General features: G+C 40.3%; 1 protein-coding gene across 23 annotated transcripts in view; it reads right to left on the bottom strand.

Moving 5' to 3' along the window:
* Positions 1–22,319, bottom strand: part of FOXP1 (forkhead box P1) — a 411,515-nt gene that overhangs the window by 20,977 nt on the left and 368,219 nt on the right. For 15 of the 23 annotated variants that reach the window (XM_023621177.2, XM_070238614.1, XM_070238615.1 and 12 more), the window contains 3 exons: positions 10,221–10,304; positions 435–636; positions 251–330 (listed from right to left, as the gene is read on the bottom strand). In XM_023621177.2, the coding sequence (XP_023476945.1) occupies positions 251–330; positions 435–636; positions 10,221–10,304 (366 nt within the window). The remainder of the gene's footprint in view (positions 1–250; positions 331–434; positions 637–10,220; positions 10,305–22,319) is intronic. The other 8 variants (XM_070238621.1, XM_070238624.1, XM_070238622.1 and 5 more) reach the window with 1 other exon arrangement.

The raw sequence follows: 22,319 nt of genomic DNA, 5'->3' as shown, positions 1-22,319 counted from the left end.
CTTGTGATAATTGACTTGCCATCTTTAAACAGGCTCATTTTCACTGTTGTGTGAAATGAATTTCCTAATAATCACATCGTATTGTAATACTTAATCAAAAGCAATTATGTTATATATTGCAGTTTTAAAAAACCTTATAGAAAAGGGCTTAGCATGCTTGCATACTAAACGGTTTTAAATCTACTTCATCAATATAATATATCCACGTATACCTTTTGATATAGCTTTACGTACTGTGTTATTTACTTACCTGCCTAATTAAAGATGCATATGTAAATGGTGGTCTAACTTCCGCATTCTTATAAAATTCTTGGTTCTGCGCAATATCTGCTAAATAAGAATCATTGTCCTATTAATTATCACTTTTTAAAAAGAGGCTGGTCTACAAGAATTACATATTACAATTCTACATGAGCCAAAAATGGAGTATCTACCTGAAGAAATGGGCACGTTGTATTTGTCTGAGTACCGCCTGCGGATGGGTCCCACCGTGTGCATGCTGGTGGTGGTGATGACGGAGGGGCCTTGGGTGACGGGAGTGATGGGGGCGGTTGGGGTCGTTGGCGTATGAGGTAAGCTCTGTGGAGAAGCCTCTGATGCGGACTTGGAGAGTGTGACACTTGATACCAGATTCAGCTGTGAGGGAAAGAACAATTCTTAGAAGATCTTCAGAAAACCAGGGTGGCCAAGAAAGCATCCGAAATCCAGCGGGAATGATACAGAGGATGCCTGGCTAGTTTTATTCCTCTAAGTAGATGCTTAGAGGTGAGATATGAGATATAGATAGGTGTTATCCAAAGACTGTTAAATGTTTATAGACACACAAAGGGGTTGCCTAGGCTAGCCTAGCCAGTTTGAGAAATTCTGGGTCAAAACATTTCTTTAACCATGACTTCGCACGCTCTTTAATAGCCTACTTTGCCTTGTAAACCTCAAAGAGGGAGAGGGAGTCCTTGTCGCACCAGTGAACACTCACGTTTCAAGAAACATCAGTCGGTGTACATTCATAGAGACCTGAGCTCTCCAACAGAACTTCCTGCAATATGCTACTGCAAGTGAGTAACTATTTGTACTTAAAAGTTTAATTTTGATAAAAGTTATTTAAATAGCCACATGTAGCCAGTGGCTACCACATTGGACAGCACAGGGATAGGCTACTCCACTCCATAATTAAACTTCATGGATGGGAATGACTGTAAATATGTTTGGCCTATGACTCGTATTAAAAAGAGTGGCACTGATCCAATAAGCCATCGCAGAGTTCTATCAGTTGGCAGAGACTAATCTTTGAAAGCTTTATGTGTAATCTTCATTAAACTCTATCAACTGTAGGATTGGAATCTATTAATTTAAAAAGAATGCGGCATGTGAGAGATCTGGAACTGTAAAATGTGACTTTTTTCCCTCCAAGTTTCAAATGTTGAGGAATATAATGGAATAATCTATTGCACCAAGTAAGGAAATGAATACTATTTATTTGAAGTAGTCTAGAGGAAAAGGAATGAGTGCTGCTTTGACTCTTTCTCTCTTTCCCTTCTTCCCTCTCTTTCTTTCTTTCTACTATCTATTTCGGCTTCACCCTGAAGTGCTTCTCTTATCAATACTGGAAAACAGGCTTGTCCCCCTTTCCCAAAATTTGTTGATACAGAAATATTAAGTCCGGCTATGTCGAAGAACTTGGTTGTTTTCAACATATTTATTACAGTTTACATCGAATTGCTATCTCAGATACTTAGAGCTGCCCCAAATCCAAGAAACTTCAGTAAAGTAGGCTTACTTGGTAACATCTTCTCAAACCAGATTTCCAATCACTTAACAAGTCTATTTCACCATCGCGACAATCCTAAGTACAAGGCATTATTTGTGGAAAGTATTAAAAATGAGATTCCTCTGAGACCATAATCAAAGAACATATTAAAAGTCTTCTCAATTTGTTGAAAAGACTCAATCTTACTCATTCTCTAGTAATAAAAAAAGGCCGTAAGAAACTTTCCTAATATGTTTAGGGTAGTTCCATAAAAAAGCAATGCCTTTGAAGAAAACATCAACCATCGTTGGGGAAGTATCAATGGAAAAATGCTGACTCAGCTAACAACAGACACCCCTTGCCCCCTATACACACACCATGTCTGAGGAGAGCAAGCTGTGGAGATGGTACTGCCCTTACAAACCCCCCAGCAAGCTGGGCAGATGCTGTGAGCTGCTTATGTATTGGTGCTGGAAACTTCACTTCATGACACACACTTGCACACTAAGGGCTGGCAGTTAAGAGTAGAAGCCATGGGATGGAGCAGAGCTGAGAAGCCAAGGGGGAAGGCTGGGGCTGACCTCTTCTTTGCCTTGGGCCTTAATCACTGACCAAGTGCAGGAACTGTATGTATAAGCATCAGCCCAAGCAACGGGTCAAGGAATTTAGTGCACAGAAGGCTAACGCTCATGAATATACAGCTTTTAAAATTCAGATGCTGCTAAACCTAAGAATATCAGAACACTCTGGGAAGTGAAGGATACCATTTGTAAAAATCATGTTACAAACCACCTGCCACTGTGTGGTTTCATTTATTTCTCATACCATCACTAATACTTCTGATGTTATTACTCATCTTTTACAGATAAGCAAACTGAGGCTCATGAGAGATTAAATAACTTGCGCATATTCACAACCCGGACCCAAAGTCAGACACGCATTTGTGATTCTAGGCCTTTCCTATGATCATCTTCTGATGCCCAGTTAATGGGAAAAAGAAACATTTACCAGTTTCATTTTTCTGTATGCTCATTTTTGGAAAGGATTCAGTGAATACCTTTTATCCCTGTTTATAAATGATATTCAACAAATATTATCGAGCAGATATAAGGCATTTGGTATCGAAGTGACAAAAATAGGAACAGAACACACAATTGCGGCCCTTGAAGAACTTACCATCAAATGCAGACACATTGGTTAAAGGAAAATGTGCACAGTAACAATAAACCAATTCTGAGGACTAACTCTACTTTTTGGCTTTTCTTTTCAGTTTACAAACATTACCCTAAACACCGTGGCTTTCTTAAAAGAGGAATGAAAATTATAATATAAATACAATGTCCTTAAGAAATATGCATGCTCCTTTCCAGTTTTGTGAGGAAGAGCACCAAGTCCAGTGGGTTCTAGTCTAACTGCCAAAAGCCAAAACTCATGTAAACATTCAGCCAGTGCAAGCCCATCTTTGTGGGTGCTCACATACAAGAAGATCAGACAAGTCACATGGTACAATGTCATAAAACGTGAAAAGAACGTAACTCTGGTAGCTTTCACAAAGGTCTTAAGACTTGGACTGTTTTACCAAAAAAGCAGCAGTGAAAAATAAAATCCCTCCAGATTAGCACAACCCACAAAGATGCAGGAGAATTTTCTGGAGGTTTTTGAACATGGGTAGCAAGTGGAAATAAACAGTAAGCCAGACGAGAGAAGAGAGGGTTTACCAGGCTTGACAAATGACACCGTGATTCACACCCACTGCTGGGCCGTCTCTAATAAGCCACAGAGGAAGCAGCCAATCTCAGCTAATTACCAGATAAAAATGTATTGTAAGGACTCTAATTAGGAGACGCGAATGGAGGTGATCTAATGATTAAATGCTGCATTCGAGTGACCCCACCATCAATGTGCAGTGGTGCAAGATGTCACTGGAATATTTTGTAGAAACAGTAATTTTATTTCGAGGAGGGGAGGCAGTAATATTTGTAATGATGGCTATGAGGTAAACTAATTAAAAGATAGTTCCTAGAGGAAGAGGGTGGCGGACAGCAGCTGTGGCCATTCCAAAACCAAGTGCCAAGTCTCAACAGAGGAACTGCAGTCAAGTGGAAAATTTCTGCCTGACCTCTGCCCTTGCTATTAATTTGCAGGAAAACTAATGACACATATACATATTCCCACAAAATTGTTCTAATTGCTAATTTGCCAAAGGAGCCCAGATTCCAAATTAAACATGACTGTAGCCTGTGAGGGACGGATGAACAAAAAGCTATAAACTCCAAACAGAGGGGGCTCCGCCTCGTGAAATCATTTGAAGGCTGAACCAACAAGTTAATGAAATGTCAACCTTGTCAACTGCTATAGAAGTTTCTTAACTTTTAAACTTTTGTTGGATGATCACATGCTTGTCTTGAGGAGAAACTGTCTTTAGGGGGGAAGGTCATGCGGGAGAGATAAGATGGAGAGTGGGGAAGGATTCAAAACAGGCTCTGTGTTCAAACCTGCTCTTTTAATTAAGGTCTCTCTGAAAAAAGGGAACCAAAAAAAAAAAAAATTAATTACAGGCTTAGAACAGAAGAGCAAATCGGGAACGGTGTGGATTTTGCTGTAATCTTGAAATATTCATCTTAATTGTAAACTATTAAATCTTAATATAATCATCAATTAGAAATGAAAGCATATGTGCTTCGTGTTTCTGATTGTACTTAAGGTTTTAAAAGATAATTTTTTTCCGGGCCATGGAGTAGGAAGGGATCGGACTGGGAGGGTTTCTTTTCCTATTTTTCTCATTGTGTTCATTTTCTATTTAAAAAGAAGTTGCTATGTTTAGAAAAGTTAGTAACTCTGATATTTTCTACATGGCAAGTTTCCATCATGTGATGATTTCGGCAAAGATAATCTCTTTGAAACTCTGGCCAAAAGTTAAATTCTTATGTCACTTAAAATTGCTGTAGGGTTTTATTTTTTAAATTTATCTGTGCTCTCAACCACCGTCTTTTCCCCTAGTTCAGTTACAGGACTATCCTGGAAATCTTATCTATCCGAACTATTGGAACTCTATCAGCTACCTAATATTCTGGTTCGCCCTCTTTTAAAAGATTAATCTTTACTTTTTAAACAGTAACCTCCTCTCTCTTCTAAAGAAGCTGAGTCACTCACATTTTTAAAAAACAAACAAGCCGCTGATGTAAACCCCCGACAGAAACAGACTTGTCATAAGTATTCCCATAAGAACTCGTTTTTATTTTTGTTTGTGCTCTTGCCTCACATGAAAACAGATTCGGAGAACAAAAGACAGACCTGAAACCAAAACACCAAGGGACCCAGCTGCTTAGTAGGGACTTTCAGGCTCACAGAACTCGTTTTTCTGCTGTTGGTTTTCCTGGCCTGAGCAGGCTCAAGTCCTGCTTGAACCACACGGCGTTTCTAGACATGAATCACTGGCGTTCAGAGACAGCCTTTTTGAGGCTGAAGGGACAATACCAGCCCATGGGGAGGCTGGGTCTGGGGTGGCAGAGGCAGGCTTTTGTTACGAGCCTTTCTTTGCCTCCCTTTACCATCTCAGCCCGGCCCGGCTGCTGTGTTAGAACCTGGTGCTGGCGCAGGGCAATGACTGAGAAGGTGGTGTCACTGACAGTGATACTAAAACCAGGAAAACTGGCACTGAGCTGAGGAGGGGCACTTCATGAGAAACGGTATACATAAAAACAGTTTGTGTGCCTTGTGCTCGAATCTCTTTTTATGATAGCCTAACATTATTTCTCCAACTCTAAGGCAAGGCAGCAGCAGCCAGAAAGATCAGCCATTTCTTGAAGAGTTAAAAGACCCTTTTTCAGAGGGGGAGAACTTTGTTTTTATAGTAGCTAAAAACGATTTCAAAACAGTCCTAATTGCTATGGTTAGAGGAAAAGAGAATGCGTAAGAAGGAAAACCCAATACTGCATTTCACTTCGAATATCCAAGTTCCTGTAAGTGTTTTATAACATTTTCATAAAGAAGGATATACTACCTACACTATTAATTCCTTGCCCACCAAAACTAAAGGAATGTGCTTTCTCCGGGATCAGGAGGCATTCTCTAGTGTGTAGGAATACCCGAAAGCAAAGCGTACCTCTCGTGTACTCGGCATCATAAAAGACGATTTACAGAATTTCCTGACATCATAATCGTGAAAAGTCTTTTTAAAATATCCTTGACAACTTCATAAAGTCGTAACACAGACATGCTTCTTGTCATTGTTTTGTTTTGTCCTCTGAGTTACGCCTCCCTCCAAGGCAACATCTCAGCAAATCCTCCATGGAATGAGCATGGAGACATCAACCCCCAAGCCATACGTTTTGGTGTTTACTTTGAGAATGTTATTGAGTTTGGAACAAAAGAATATCAATCATTCTCATTATGATCGTTTACTACTGTCTGATTTTTTGCTTTTGCTTCTCTTAACATGGAAAAGACAAGAATATTTTAAAACTCAAAATACAACAAATTTGGCCTCCAAACATATGTCAAGAAAGGCTTTTCCCATTGCCTGTGCTCAATTCCTAGAACATAGAGCTGTTCTGGTAAACTCTGACATATCCTTTTCCCTGCAGGGTCCAGCCTTAATGAAACTAAAAGTATGAAAAGCTTATCTTAGCTGATGTTGGCAATTCCTATCTTGCTCCGTACTGATCCTCTGGGCATACCCTTCTCTCCCAGCTCCCTTCTTCAGAGACACACAGACCCAGGCACCTACTCTTAACCCAAGGAGAGACTCATGAAGAAGCTGACTTCTTTCCAATTCTTTTTTTTTTTTTTTTTAAGATTTTATTTTTTTCCTTTTTCTCCCCAAAGCCCCCCGGCACATAGTTGCACACTCTTAGCCGTGGGCCCCTCCAATTGCGGCATGCGGGACGCTGCCTCAGCGTGGCCCGATGAGCAGTGCCATGTCCGCGCCCAGGACCGGAACCGACGAAACACTGGGCCGCCTGCAGCGGAGTGCGCGAACCCAACCACTCGGCCACGGGGCCAGCCCCTTCTTTCCATTTCTTGGCATTCATCTTATAGGTTTCATCTTGGATGTCACTTCTCCCAGGAGTCTTTCTCGCCTCCACCATGATAGATCAGTTGCTGTACTCATACACAGCATGATTCGTGCAGTGGAAATGTGTGAGTGAGTGTGCATGTTTGTTTATTTATTTGTTGAGGAACAGGAAGGCTGTGAACTCACATTCCAGTTCACCTATACACTTCCCAGTGTGGGTCAAACTCACGTCCATATCTACAAACTTGGGATTGTCTCGAGATGAGCACATCCTCTAACTATCCAAATCTGAAGACGAGTTCCACGATACGATCCAGAAAACACGTCTACGAGCTGATGTAAGAACAATCCAAAGAGGTTTTGGCAGTTTCTTTGATGCGATGAAATGGGGACTGGTTGGAGGATTGGATACAACAAATGACACTTACCACCCAAATGGCATTAGGGAAAAGCAACGTTTACAGCAAAGCATTCTATCACTTAGTGACTAAGAATTTTTAAATAAACAAGAAGTTCCTTTTAAACAAAAATGGAAAAAAGAAAAAAAACTGCATAAACTCACTAGCAAGGCTGTAACATGAAAGTCCCCATCTATGGTTAGATTTGAATCCCGGTGGCTGCTTATTTCAAATCAAAGATTCTAGAAGCATACACATTTGAACATACACTGTGCCTTCTATTATCAAAGGTGGAATAAATTAATTACATGCAAAAGGGAATATCCGCACATTAGAATCGATCACCAGATAGCTCTGTATCCCTAAAGCTGAAAGAATCAAGGGTTTGCTATATGTGTGTGTGCCTTTTTTTTTTTTGCCAAGGAAGTAAAAATTTATGCAAAACACTACACGTCTACCTTTTATAATTAATTTCCCAATGCCTCACCTATACATATTTTAATAATTCCTGATTTATAAGATGGTATCTATAATAAAATTTTCTATTTTCCAATAAATGAAAAGAAGGCAAGTTCACTCGGCAACAGAATGTCACACAATATCTGCTTGTCAGGCACCAATTTTTACTTCTTACATGTAAGTTAAAGGATAAGGAATTTATAATGCTGCCTGTGAAGGGAACCACTTTTCATACACAAATGTGATCTTTTTTTTTTCAAAGGGTAATACAACAGTACATTTACATAAACTAATCCAAACAATCTATGTATTTGACAATGGCAAACCTCACACAGACGGCCTATTGTTGGTTTACATCTTGGAGTTCTTTATATTGGCTTGTAGCGCTGCTCTAGCTGTCAAAGGTTTGACTTGGACTCTAAATAAATGGTTATAGAAGTGCTGTGCAGCGATATTGGACTTCTTTGCAAAAGAAAACCTGCTGTGTATGAATTCAAAAGCTATTAATTTTTCAGTCAAAAATATTCGTGCCTATTTCTTTTAATAAAGAAATACTGTGCTGAGCTACTAAGAGATAATGTTGACTAGTGGTAGAGAGTTTTCAATAGAGCAGTTAAAAATAAATTTAGTAGGAGGTCCCCTTCAAAGTTATAATTTTCCAGAATGTAAAACATTTTTTTTTTAATACTAATCAAGACAAACCTTCCTTCCTTGTGCATTTCCCCCATGTCTGCTTTTCCCTGTTTATTGGCTGCTTAACACTGGTCCTCATGGAGATTCCCAACGTTCCTTTTGCGGCCCATGTAAGCTTACATATATGGCGCTCCCTGCCAACACCTGGCCCCATCACTCACTGAGCGCCCCCACGGGGCTTTCCAATTTTCTCTCTCGTTTTATCCCTCCCCCTCCCAAGGAGCCCCACGATCCAAAAGGAGTCCATTCCTAAAGTGCTGAGTCCAAACATTATTCTACCATTGTTTTTAATCCATGGAGGAAGAAGGAGATAATCTCATTCTCCCCTTTGTTGCTAGGTTTAAAGAACCAAACCTTTCGTCCTGGGAAAAACCGTTTCCCTACAAACAAAAGCCATGTGAAGACTTTCAGAGAGTTAGAAGGCAATCAGTTCCCTTAGCAATCGGCTATGCCCACTGGAGAACTCAGCTGAGTCGTTTCAGGGTCTCACCAATTTGCTTAGCTGGGTTCATATTATTCCCAGGATCCTCCTTGAAAGGAGGAGTTGCTAAGGAATAGCACGAATAGCACAGTTGACTACTGATTCCACAATACTGAATGGTCTGGTCCCCCCTCCTTTCTTTTTGGTAGCCTACACATTCAGTCCTACAGCCATTTACTGCAAAATACATGAAAACTAAGGACTCTTTCCTAGTAAAAATGGATGCGCAGAGTGTTTAATGATTTTATGTCCTATATCTCAGTAATGTGTTCTGTTTCAGACATTAATTTTGTCTGCCAACTGCATCTTGGCAGGCTACCATATTTGCTGGGTTAATAGTCTGACTCCGTTTTATTTCTATCACCATAAATCATACATATATGGGTGTATGTTTGCTTTATTTATAGAAAAAAATCAGTCAAAACAGATAAACCAATACTTTGCCATTACGCTGCATCATTGCATATTGATTAAAATTGCTGGTACTAACTATAGATTGTCAACGCTCAATTAATTTTCACACAGTGACTCCAAGCAAAATCAAATAAAGGCAGTGTACCTTTAAATTTTACAAATCTTAAAAATCAAGAAGCAAAGCGCTCTCTCCATTTTAAATAATCAGTTGAAGCTACTAGGAGAGTTTCAGAAATATAAGTATATGAGAAATACAACTGTTAAAGAGATCAATTTACAACAAGGAACGAGGCCCAAGACAGGGTTTGGGGTTTAGATACCATCTTTCTGCTTTGAGATTAACTGTCTGCGCCTGGTTCACACTCTTCAAGGTCAAGTAAAAGGGAACAAAGCAAGAATTACGGGATTCCTCAAAGTCTTAAACATAATTTCAGCATACCATGGTGGGTTTCCTAACTGTGAAGGAGTGATTTTCACTTCAAACTCTTTAGTAACCATTACATGCTCTACATAATTTGGTCCTTAACTATTCCGATAGTGTGTTTCCTATGTCCTTCCTCTGTTATAGTTAGACTGGACCATCGCTCAGTCCTTTTCTCATACCCACTGTCTCTCAGCTGACCTAGGCTGATATGCCTTTTTCTTCAGCGTTGTTGGTCTGGCTGTCTTCCCTCTGCATTCCTACCATTCAGGAAGGCTATTTTTTGCTTCCCAGTGAGCTCTCATAATACATTTTAGTACCTTGGTGTAGCACCAATCATCCGCCCCAAAGAAGAGCTGGTTGGTTGGGCCTCGTGGTCAAGGACAGTGTCTGAATCATCCTGTATGTCCCTACATGCCTAGCGCAGTACCCTCTTTATAACAGGTAACCAGAAACAGTCGACTGAACTTAAGGCCTTCAACACTCAAAGCTGCCAGAGTAGGCAGCGCTCCTTCCTATGCTTGGAGTAGGGAAGCAGAGAAGAAAGAAATCCTGTAGGGTTTTCCCCCTTGGTGTAGTGCAGTACTCACGGGCTGAGGGGCGGCTTTGGGTTCTGTAGACTTCACATGCAGGTGGGTCATCATGGCTTGCAGACGCTCTTTGTCTTTTGCAAGCTAGGAAGGAGAAAATGCTTTGTTATTTCTTTGAATACAGATGCATGACTATTTTAACATGCCAAATGATACAGATGCCAAGTTAAACTATTGGTATCATTGCACATGACAATGTCTTTCTCATTGCTTAACTGTTTTGAAATCTATATGACCATTGCCAAACTCCAAGTAACTGGAGGTGTCGGTATGAGATTTCTCAACACAAGATGCATTAGCCTTGAACTGGGAAATTCTAGACCTGTTGGCACCAAGGAGTCCCATGTAACACAGACAGCTAAAAGACGAAAACGTGAATCATGCCTATTAACCAAGCTTACTCATGAGGAAGCCGAAGGAAAATGAGCTAGGTAGCTAAAACTCATAAATTCATCTGTTGTGGTTGTGGAAAAACTCCTAGACAGATGGGTACATTTATGCAAAATTAACTTCATCTTTCTTAACAGGTAGGCATAGATTAAGACAGTGCGGGCAAGTAATATTAGGAGGGCAGGCGCAAGGCTACAAGGATTGACGGGTTCCCATTTTCAAATGAACACAGAATAAGCTTCCTCATTCATGTTTCACCATGTGAGTACCTACTATGCAGTAGTCTCACCTTAACAGAAATTTAAGTCTCTTCATTCTATAAAAAAAAAATCTTTTGAAGGCACAGGAGTTTCTATTCGGATGTACATAGTAGGCACTTGAAATACTACTTATTGGATGTTACTTTCGTTATGGTTGCCTTGAACTGTTTTCACATGATGATATTTTCACTAGTTCCAGACAGTAGGGCTTAGGGGACATATCACAATTACCTCTTTAAAAGAAGTGGGAAACATATCCCCAAAAGATAAAGGTATAGTTAAGAGAACAGCTGTGGAATTTCAGGAAAATGTAAGAGATTAATATGAGAGAGAGAGAGAGAGAAAGAGAGAGAGGGAGAGATAGAGAGAGAGAAATGGTCTTAGTTCAGTGCTTTTAAAGACTATTTCTCCAAAATAATGCCTCAGAATATGAGAGGGACTCTTTCCTTCTATATCACATAATTAACCTTAAGTCTTTAAAATATCAATAAAATTTTTTGTAAGTCTAAAATTATTTCAAAATAAAAATCCACTAAGACATATTGTTAAATAAAGGTGTTTCAGGAACTGGGGAAAGCCAAGGAAAAAGAAAGGGTACAAAAGCCAGAGGGAAAAAGCTTTCGGCTTATCCTAAGTGAATGACTCAGTCTCAAGCCATATCACATTTGCTTTTTTTTCTTTTTATTCCCTTGTGGTTCAGGGAGGAATAAATTAAGAAGAAAAAAAGAATTGCCTTACAGTGTTAGCATTTATCTTTCAACAAACAGGAAATGAAAATGATACCATATTAGGAGCAACTTTATGTTATTCATCCTCTGTTCTTTAGTAAGTTATTGAACAGCCAAACTAAAAGATGCTCTGAACACATAACGCTAAAGGAATTTAGTTTTCAAAAGTGCTCAGTTAGAACAATTAAAATGTTAGCAATGGCATTTTTTACAGTTATTTGGTTTTTTTTATGTAAGTGTCCTATACTTTTAGATGTTAAAACTAAAATATTCTCAGATTAAAAAAAAAATGTTTTGTTTTAAAATTGTCACAGGGCAGAAGGAATTAAGGCATATATATAAATCCTTCTTTTAAAAAACAAGTAGTCGTCTGCCATACTGAACATTACAAATTAAAGGGTGAGAGGTGATATTTATTAAAGAGTCTGATGAATATTAACTGTGACTTCTTTTGGACGTAAACATTGTTGAAGTAGCAATTAGAAAGACCAAGTAGAAGGAAAACCCAATTCCCTGCATCCAAAGGAATCGTCACCTCTGTATTCCATCCAAGTGTCTACCAGGCTGACCTTTTGCTGGTCACAAGGAGTAACACCACATTGCAAACACACATCTAGAGTTTGTACACGCAGTCACACCCACAACTCTGGAGGTCACTGCCATAGGGAACATTTTCTTATTTTTCCATGACAATATTACTTAGAATTCATCATCCATTTTGAGAATTACCAGGTTCCTTATTTTGCCTCAACGTCAACTCTACCAACCTAGTTCTGCTTTACTGTAAAAGATGGGCAAGGTTATAGCAAAAGGCAAAAATCCAAGTTTGGGTTTGATTAGTGCAAACTAGCATGTAATACATTCTTGGAAGGGTTTTAGATTTTTATGATCAATTATAGCTCTAACTCTAACAGAACCTGTTTTAACAATTAAAAAAACCCTGCCAAATTCACTTTTTGTCTTTTTAGGCAAAAAGGCTAAACAGTCACACCTACTGAAACCATACATGAAACATGAAACTCCATGAGCTCACCGTCCTTATCAGCTTTCATGGCACCCTTTCATTATTATGAGAATAGAAACATTTAATATTAGTAAGTATATTCTAGCATTCCCTCATAAGCTGAATCTCATGAAAAGCAAAGGAAAGGAGAATGTGAAAATCAGTCCAAAGGTCAATTAAAAATTTGGTTAGCAAATTAAAAAAAAATTTTTATGTTGTGATATCAAAAGAGAATTACTCTCTGAAAGCTTTCCTGGTGGGTACAGAGGGAGTATCTGGCATAAAAGGAATGGCAATGGGCCACACATTAAGGGGAGCTGCTCGTGTCGTGTTTGTTTAAATTAGCAAGGTTGTTCACCAATTCTGTAGAACAAGAGTGGAGTGAAATGGATGATGGACGTGGGCACTACAATCAGACTCTGCTGGATTCAAATTCCGGCTCTGCAACTCTCAGCACATTATGTAACCTTTTTAAGTATTTAGTTTCTCCTTCTAAATATGGAATAATAATTTCTGAACTTTGAAGGGCTGTTTTGAGGATTAGATAAGTTCTTGCACATAACAAGCTTAGCATAGAGCTTAGTGCTTCACGAAGGCTCAAAAAATATCTTTTTTTTTTTTTTTAAAGGAAAGTTAAATCAGTCCAGTCCATCTAGACTTCTACAGGCTGAGCGTATGTTTGGAATCTGGATCAACATAACAGGGGTTCGATGGAGCCTGCAGTTGGGCTAACTGGGGAGACAATTTTGCTGTTTTAAAGAATGGAAGAGAAAACAGAGGAAAGACGAAGCTCATTTCTTACGGATTTATCTCCTTGGTTCTCACTGCATCTTCCCCTCATCCTAGGCAAATGCTTTTTCTCCCCTTGGCTGGTATAGGCCATCCCCTCTTCTATTAGCCATGGCCTCAAATTAGGTTTTAGAGAGACCACAGTGTGAAAGATCGGAACGTGTGTATTGCTCCGGAGTCACTGATAACTGCCCAAGGCTAGGAGCTCCATTCAGTATCTTCAAAGATAAAAACGGAGGAGATTAAATTCATTCTTTTAGCAGAGAAAAGGGAACATGGTTTTGGGTTCATTTAACATAATCATTTTATATGTTGTCAAGAGGACTAATCATTTTAAGCCCAATTTGGCAGTTCTCACTCGTGAGAAACAAAATTCTTTTGAAATAAATGAAGGACTTTGAATATGTAAAAATGCTAGAATTATTGAGGACAGATGAGAGGAAGGGGCCAAGTCACTCATTTGATTTCAGAGGAGAAAGACTGTTGTGGCTATTTCAGGTCCTCTAGTCCTATTCTTGTATTTTCTAGTCGTGGAAACTGAGGCTCGAAGGATGAACTTACTGGAGGTCATGGAACTGGGAAGGGGCAGAAATAAGACTAGAATCCTGGTTATATGATGCTTGGTCTGACTTTCCCACACTGGCATGATCATAAGAATCACTCAGGACACTTACTAAAAACACAGATCTTTGCCTCTTTCCTGAACTACTGAAACAGGATCGCCACGGAAGGGGCCGGATACGGAGTTTTAGCAGGCATCCAATTAACGAGTAGGCAAGTCTGGATTATTCCCATACAATGATCATCCCCAATTTGACGGTACGGGGTCGTACCTAAACTCGCTAATAAGCCCAACACTTCAAGGGAGGGACCCCGAGTAGGTGGTTTTAATAAGGACCCCGAGTGTCCAAGTTTAATGAGGCAGGTTTGGGAGACACTACTCTCTTCCGAGGACTGAGTATGCCTTACACAGAGGCTGTCCAGGTTTGCTCAGTGGTTCTGTATACAACGATGGTCCAAACAGAACTGACTGAGGCCGAACATATCCAGTTACCCAGGTCTCCAAAGGACACAGGATCAAAAGAAGAAAAACAAGAGGAAAAAACAGAAAAAAGCAGTAACTGGAAGGAGTAGAAATGAAATTCTTCTACCAAATTGAGTATTTACCAAATAGTTATCTTCGATCCACCTTATCAGTCTGTGGTCATTCACATGCCTTTGAGACTCAGCACCAGTGAAAACTTGTAAACAATTTCTTTAACACCAACTACAGCTCGCTGGTGGTAGGCAACCTATGGCTCATTTCACCCCAGTGGAAGAATTTCCCTACTTTTATTATATTCTGTCACCATCTTAACATTCCTTGCATGTTATTATTAAAGACTCTCTTGACATTTAAAGCAGACGCACACTAATACTCAGTCATAGTCTAGGAATTCTAATGCTCCCAGAGTTAAGCAGGATTTTAAATTATGAAAAATAAGTGTCTTGATTTTCAAAGGGGGACGTGGAAGTGAGAAACTCAGCGACTCTCTGCTTTTTCTTGGCTCCAGTCACAAAGCAGTGGCGATACATAGCTCTGATGCTATTCAGACCTCTCTTCCCAGCATGCTCAGAGCTTACTCTGCGAGGCATGAGGCACTGTGAGGATGCGGCTGTGAGGAACCGTCCTGAGGACTGCCTTGAATGGGGTTAGAAAGGTCCAGAGGGGGACACATTACAGATAATACATTTGTGAAAGTCCAGGAAGCTGGTGTGATTACAAATAGCACCGCTAATGGTAGAGTAATCACATGTAAAGTCCTACGCTAATTGATTTGTCTTAGGCTTAATGTTTCCCTCTGCTATTGAAACTCGTGCACTTCTCTCCCTGCTGACACTTTCTTAGAGCTTTCAGTTCCTGGTGTAGATGATTTAGGTAACTTAGAAGTGCTCCCAGCGTCACTGAGCTCCAGCCTTCCCCTGCTGCCATGGACTGCTCAGGAGAGAACTCCATGAGGCAGAGAGGGACACGGCTTCACAAGCCAAGCTGTAAAACCAGCGATCTGCAATGCCTGGGTAGATGCGCAGAACCCCACTGGGCCATGATGACCCCCAGGTGAAAACTGTAAGGCAGCGCTGTGCAATAAAAGGAGCATGGCTACAAAGGCTGGGTTAGATGCCTGGGCGTGGCCCATTATTTGCCATTGGCTTTGAACGAGCTAATTAGATCTTCCAGATCTCTGTTTCCTCATCTGTAACCGGGAGGGACATGGAAAATTATTTCTTTGGCTCTAAGAGGCCAATAACTGTGAAGATCATTGACTTAGTAACACCCTTTCAAAGAACAAGAAATAGCAGAAGTAATGGTACAGTATCTAAGGTACATACTCATTCAATCTAAGATATTCACTGATTTCCAGATGTTATATTTTTCCTTTAAAAAAATAACTCTTAGGATCGAGGAAACAGGGTAGAATCTACTCACTGAGGGACTGTGAGGATTCAAAGAAATTGAGGGCATGAAGCACCTAGGACAGTGCCTCGGCATATAGTAGGAGCTCAAGAAATATCCCTTCGAATGGTTTCTAAGCTCCGTTATGAAATAATTAGAAGCAGAAAATGGGACATTCAATAGATCTCTTCCACAGCCAATGGATTCCAACTATTGTTAGGGTGACTAACACATCCCAGTTTGCCCAGGATTTTCCCAGTTTGGAAAGCAAAAATCCCAAGACCCAGGAATCCCTCATTCCCAGGTAAGCAAACTGTGACGGTCACCCTATTTCCTACCGAACAATTAAAAAAGAATAACATAGGGGCTGGCCTGGTTGCACAGTGGTTAAGTTCACGTGCTCCACTTTGGCAGCCTGGGGTTCGCAGGTTCGGATCTGAGGCGTGGACCTACACACCACTCATCAAGCCATGCTGTGCCGGTGTCCCACATACAAAATAGAAGACTGGCACACTTGTTAGGTCAGGGACAATCTTCCTCAAGCAAAAAAGAGGAGGATTGGCAAGATGTTAGCTCAGGGCCAGTCTTCCTCTTAAACACACACACAAAAAGAACAGTGTATTCTTCCACTATCCTTTTGCCTCTTCCTACAATCCAGGCAAATCCTTAAGTGGCTCCCTTGGCCTGGAACATCCTTGCCAATCACCCTTTCCCTGTCACCTCTGCAATGCCGCCCATCCCTCTTATAAACTCTGCCTGGTGTGCAGTTAAAGATGTGCCGGTCTCACCCTCCCTAGTAGGTTGAACATTACAGGAAGGAAGAGGCCGCCTTACTTATCTGTATCCAGTGCTCTGAATACAATAGGTGCTTGATAAATAGTGACTGAATGGAATCGAATTATTAAAGAATAAAAGGTACACACCCCTCCAACTCCAGCCCCTGCCCATGCTAGGCAGATGAACCCTATCAGCTTGGCTGGCTCCTTCCCCCTTGGCTGCTTTCACTATTCATTTTCAAGGGTCTACCGGCCAAGGGGTTATAGGAAGTCTGTCCTGAGCCCTATCCCCTGACGCATGCTGAGCCGTGGACATGACGAAGATATTGGATCTCCAAGGCTTCTTTTTTCTTTCATTCAAAACCCATCTTCATACACCAGACAGGATGTGCTGACAACTGAGCAAGGCCACATGGTCGTAGAACAGATTAAAACCAATATATGTGGCAGGAAAAATGTATCTATACCATAATTCTCTCAGCTTTCTAAGAGAGTTAAGTCCATCGGAAGACTTTTTTCTTGTTGTCTATTAAATTGGACGGTTTTCTCTTTTTCCAAAATGGAATTCTGATCCAGCCACTGAGCTACCTGTTGTGATATCTCATCCACAGCTTAATAGTTGAGAGAGCTCATAAGAACTTCCCACCTGAGTGAACCCAAGTAATTGGATTAATACGAATTTAAACCCTTAGGCCCATGTCTGGTAGAGAGTAGGTGTTCAACACTCAAGGAAGCTTCAAGTGCTTCCTTACAAGCCTGGCCCTGGCATCTGGGGTGGGCAATCCTTACTTCTCAACATATTTCCAGTTCCTTTGTTTTTTCCCCTTTGTCTTGTGGGGGAGGGGGCTATATATTTCATGACCTATATAAGACCATGCATATGGATTGTGGGAAATTTTTTTCCCTTCCAGTTCTAACTCATTTCCTTGAATGCATATCATCTTGAAGAATCTGTCAAAAGAGAACATCTAACAGATGAAATCTTAAAATACATTCCCTGACCTCAAAAAGTCACGTCCTTGACCAAAATAATTTCTATCATGTCCATCTGTCTTGATGTTAGGAGCCTATGTGTACAGTGTAAGGAGCTCACACAACTCCTCTGGGTTTATAATACTGGGATTCCAGGTTATAGGTGGGGTTAATCCCCATCTAGTCCATTGGTAAGATGTCAAAAAATGACAACTGTCTTTATAATGAAAGGCAATTAGAAATAGTCAAAAAGGCTCAGAATGCCCACTAAGATGTCCTTTTGACCTCAATTTCCTCTTAGTAAGACCACTAACAGGGTGTAACATGAGAAGTGAATTAACCAATCTTTCTCTATTAACAAGCTCTACATAAGCCGTCCACTGCCAAGAAAATATGCATTATATATTTTGGTATCTTCCAAGAAAAATAAAACCAATACAGATGCATCTCAGGCACAGCACTGATTAGATAGGTCCAAGTCAGATCCCATAACCCATCTAGATTTCTGCCTGGCTGCCTGAACTCTCACCATTAGAGTCTTAAAGGCTTCTCCATTTAATTCAAGTGTAGTATTGTACAGATAGCACCATGCAGGGAAACAGCTCTAGTCACTATTTCCTATTAAAAAAAAACTGCATGCAATTCTTTAGGGATGTTTGACTTTTGGGTAAGAGACACAGGGCCTTCAGTTTTGGGTCAGAGTTAAGGTTTCTGGGGTTTGGATTCAGGGGGTTGGAAAGGTACATGGGAGAGCATTCAGGTGGCCTTCACTAGCTTTGGTCTTGTCTCATGCTGGCTGATTCTGCTCTCCCAAATTCTCCTGTGGAATCCTCTTAGGATGATTCTCCAGGGTAGATATAATGAACCTCCACTGATCTGTACTGTAAGATCCCATTTGACCTTCTTGGGTTTGTTTTCACAATGGGGGCACACATGTGACCTCTCTCCCAGGTGTAAACACCAGAGGCCTAAGGACTGCTCTGTGGAGAGAGGCCTTATGAGTCCGGGTGGTAGGAGGAGATTTCTTCTCCTACTCACACAGTGAGCACTCTTAGATGGAATTGTTCAAACCCTGATTGCTCTTTCCTATAGTACTTAGTGGTACAAACATTTTTCAATTTCAAGTTAATAAATGGTGGTTTTGTAATATACTTTGAGATACTTGGAGGTTCAGGTATTTCCTGGACTGGCAAATGCCTTCTTTAAGGGAAACAGAAGTAGCCCTTGGGTCGGTCATGTCCAGGGCATCCCCTCTAGACGAGCTGATATACCAGTCTGCTGTTGAGAGAATGGGGAGCGAGGTCAATGGGAAACAAGACAGAAAGGCCACTGAAGCACAAGAATACCTCTTCAAAGTATTCTTGCTGCTGCACGGACCCGACTTCCCCAATACCTCAGGTTCTAGAGGCACCATGACTGCCACTTAAGTCAATTAAAAAGGACATTTCCAGACATGAGTGCATGAAACGGCAAATGCGACAGCACAAACATGGAAATGCTGAACGTCAGAGAAAGAGGAAGCCTAGGATGAATCTGGCTTTGAGTATAATTTTACCTTGCCACAAACACTCCCCACTGTGCCACATCTGCAGCCCAAAGACGCTCAAATCTAATCCTTGATAAGGGCTTCTCGTAACTCTGTCTCAGGGCAAGGGTTCTTTAAATACCAAAAACTGTTGACATTTTCTTGTGTATTTCATCTGACTGAACAATAATGAATGGATAAAATCTGGTTTGGCTTGGCCCCTGTCTAGCATTGAAACTCTCTCTTGAGCATATTTCTGGGCCTGTCAGCTAGCACTACCCAATAAATGGACGGTGCCACTGGAAAATTATTTAGTTAGAGTCAACTTTTACTCTAGAATGTGAGAACTGGGAGGGCAGCCCTACCTGTTTCACTCACTCTTGTATTCCATAGTGGCTCTAGCAAGGTTCCTAATATGTTAGAGGCTCTGGGTAATGTTTGCTACATGGATCAGTAGATAAATGGATGAATGAATGAATATCCCCCAGCCAGCTTTCCATGACCCCCAAGATTGGCAGGCACCTGTCACGTGAAGGAGCTACTGGGGACATCTGACCAATGTGATGACCAGAATGGTTTCATACATGAAGGCTAAGAAGGAAAAGGTAAGAAGGGGTGAGAAGACCTTTAGGCAGCCAGGAAACCTAAAGGAACAAGCTGCTAATAAAGTGATACAAATTGTTTCTTCTGATCCTCTTGACCAGGGATTGCTTGGCAAAATTCTTCTGCAGGGCCCAGCCAGACTGTAAGCATTTTCAATTTTGCAGGCCACAGGGACTCTGTTGCAATTACTCAACTTTTGTCTTGTATCGCAAACGCAGCCATAGATAATGTGTAAATGAATGGGCGTGGCTGTGTTCCAGTACGACCTCTCATATGGACATTGAAACTTGAACTTCACATAACCTATTCTTCTTTTGATTTTTCCCCCTCAACTATTCAAAAATGTAAAAACCTTTCTTAGCTCGTGGGATTTAGTCCATAGTCTGCAGTTTGTCAACCCCTGCTCTTGACAGGCACTATGTCATCACTCTAACCATTCTCGCAAGCTTTGAAGAAACTGAACCCTTCAGAATTAGCCTGTCCCTTCTTCCGTTAAAGCAAACTCAAGCAAAAATATTACTAGGAACATCACAGGTAACCACCACATAGTAACTCTGGCCAGATCATCTTCTTTGATGCCTATCAGAAGCTGAAAAACCTGCCTTCAATTTGATTTGGGGCTGAAGGATGAAGGGAAGTCTATGAATAAATGAAATCCACAAATAATGAAAAAATCCTCCTATTGGTTTGTACCACACTCACAGGCCACATCCACCAAAAAACATTAAAGCTGCCAAAATTAAGTTGACATATTGATGGTCTAACTCCTTTCCTTCTCCTGCCTTGTCTTCGTGCAGAGTGAGGAATAATGAATAAAAGAAATAATCAGTTCCTGAGTAATTAACAATGGCCTCACACTCAAATATGCAGTCTGGAATGCCTACCTGGGAGAACCAAGACAACTCCAGTAGACAATTTATTCTAGATGATCATTAAAAATTTAATTTTACCAATTAAATAAATAAATGCACGAACTTGAATTACTTTATAAACACCACCACCAGTACACATAAATTCAGGTAGCAGAAGTCATACAGTTTGTTCTGTTGAATCCAGTTTTTCAAGGGCTTACTTGAAAAACACTTTAATCATAAGTGAATTTTGGGGGTGAGATAAATACACTACTCTTTTCCTTACCAATAAGTATGCTAAATTTAAAGATGTTTCCAAAGACTCATGTGAAAATTTGGAGATTTTAGGATATGCCCTTTGCCTGTATGAATATCATACTGTTCTGATAAGTTGCTATCTGTAGTCTGAATGGAAAAATATTAACCAGCTCAAGAAAATAAGTTTTGAGACAATCTCACTAAAAAAAAAAAAATGTAATTTGTCCTATAAGATGATAACTAATTAAAAAAAATCCTTTCTATCCTGAAAAGTCACAACAAAAAGTTTAAGTGTGTTTTGGCTGATTCTTCTCCACAACTATTTGAAGCTGTAAATGACCTAACTCAGTGAAATTCCAAATGTAATTATCTTCTGTACTTAGCCTAGGGCTCTCCATATAGCTCGGCATTGCTGTCTTGCATACAAAATAGGCTTTTCGATGGCTGGTAACAATATAATGTACAACATTGTTTTAATTTCCCCTAGTCGGCTAACCTCTTGCCTACACTGAACCAGCCAGAGGAAGAAGCCACAGTGAGTCATCAAGCACTCAAAAGCATTCTGGAACTCGGTTGCATAAATAGGGTTTGCAGGGTCAGGCTTTTGCAATTGTAAATTTTAATAATCTCCATTTCTGACCCAATTTTTACTTTTAGAAACTAATTTTCTATTAATTATACCAAGAATGCAATTATTGTTAAAATATGGTGGTTCATCAACAAGTTACATCAGGAAGTGGAACCGACATTAAGAACGCCCGCTGTCCCTCACAACTGTGAGCTGCAGGAAAATTTGCAGAAGTTTATTTTCTCTCGTCACAAAATACATTCAACATGGCCCAGTGGATTTCCAAATACAAGATATTATACATACATATATATATAAAATATATATACACATTATATATATCTGACTATGTATTTGTATATGTATGAGTGTGTTTTTAAAACGTACGCAGTGAACTCTCAACTGTTCTCAGTGATGGAGAGAAAAGAAGACAATGAAAAATGAGGAATAAATCCACATACAGTTTCTGTTTTAACTTTGGAAACCACGCTTGCCTGTATGCTCATTCGCTCAGTCTTGCTCACACGCACTCTCTCTCCATTCATATTCCTTCTCTCTCAATCTCTCTCCCCAGCTTGTCTTCCTAACTGCAGGTTAATAATATTAGCGACTTCGGGGACTTAAACTAACAACAGATAACCCAAAAGTTAAAAGGAGAAGAGGGAAGGGAGGGAAAGTGAGAGAGAGATGGCAAAGCTAAAAGCGGTAACTGAGAGTTGGCTGCATACAGAGAGATGCACAGAACTTCGAGACGTCTGTGCAGCCGTTCCAAAGAATGAACTGAAGCTGAACTTTCCCAAAGAGCAAAAAAAAAATAAAATAAAACAAAATAAAATGAAATAGAGGACAACAACAGGTTTGGACCTTCCATTCAATAATGAGTATACCAGAACTCATTACAGAACACTGCAGAAATTGGGAATTGGAGGGATACTGAGGTAA

This window comes from Equus caballus, chromosome 16 (assembly GCF_041296265.1).
Source record: "Equus caballus isolate H_3958 breed thoroughbred chromosome 16, TB-T2T, whole genome shotgun sequence".
In the NCBI taxonomy this organism is placed as follows: domain Eukaryota; kingdom Metazoa; phylum Chordata; class Mammalia; order Perissodactyla; family Equidae; genus Equus; species Equus caballus.
Note: the sequence above shows the minus strand (reverse complement) of the source record. Positions and strands in the feature narration are given on the sequence as shown.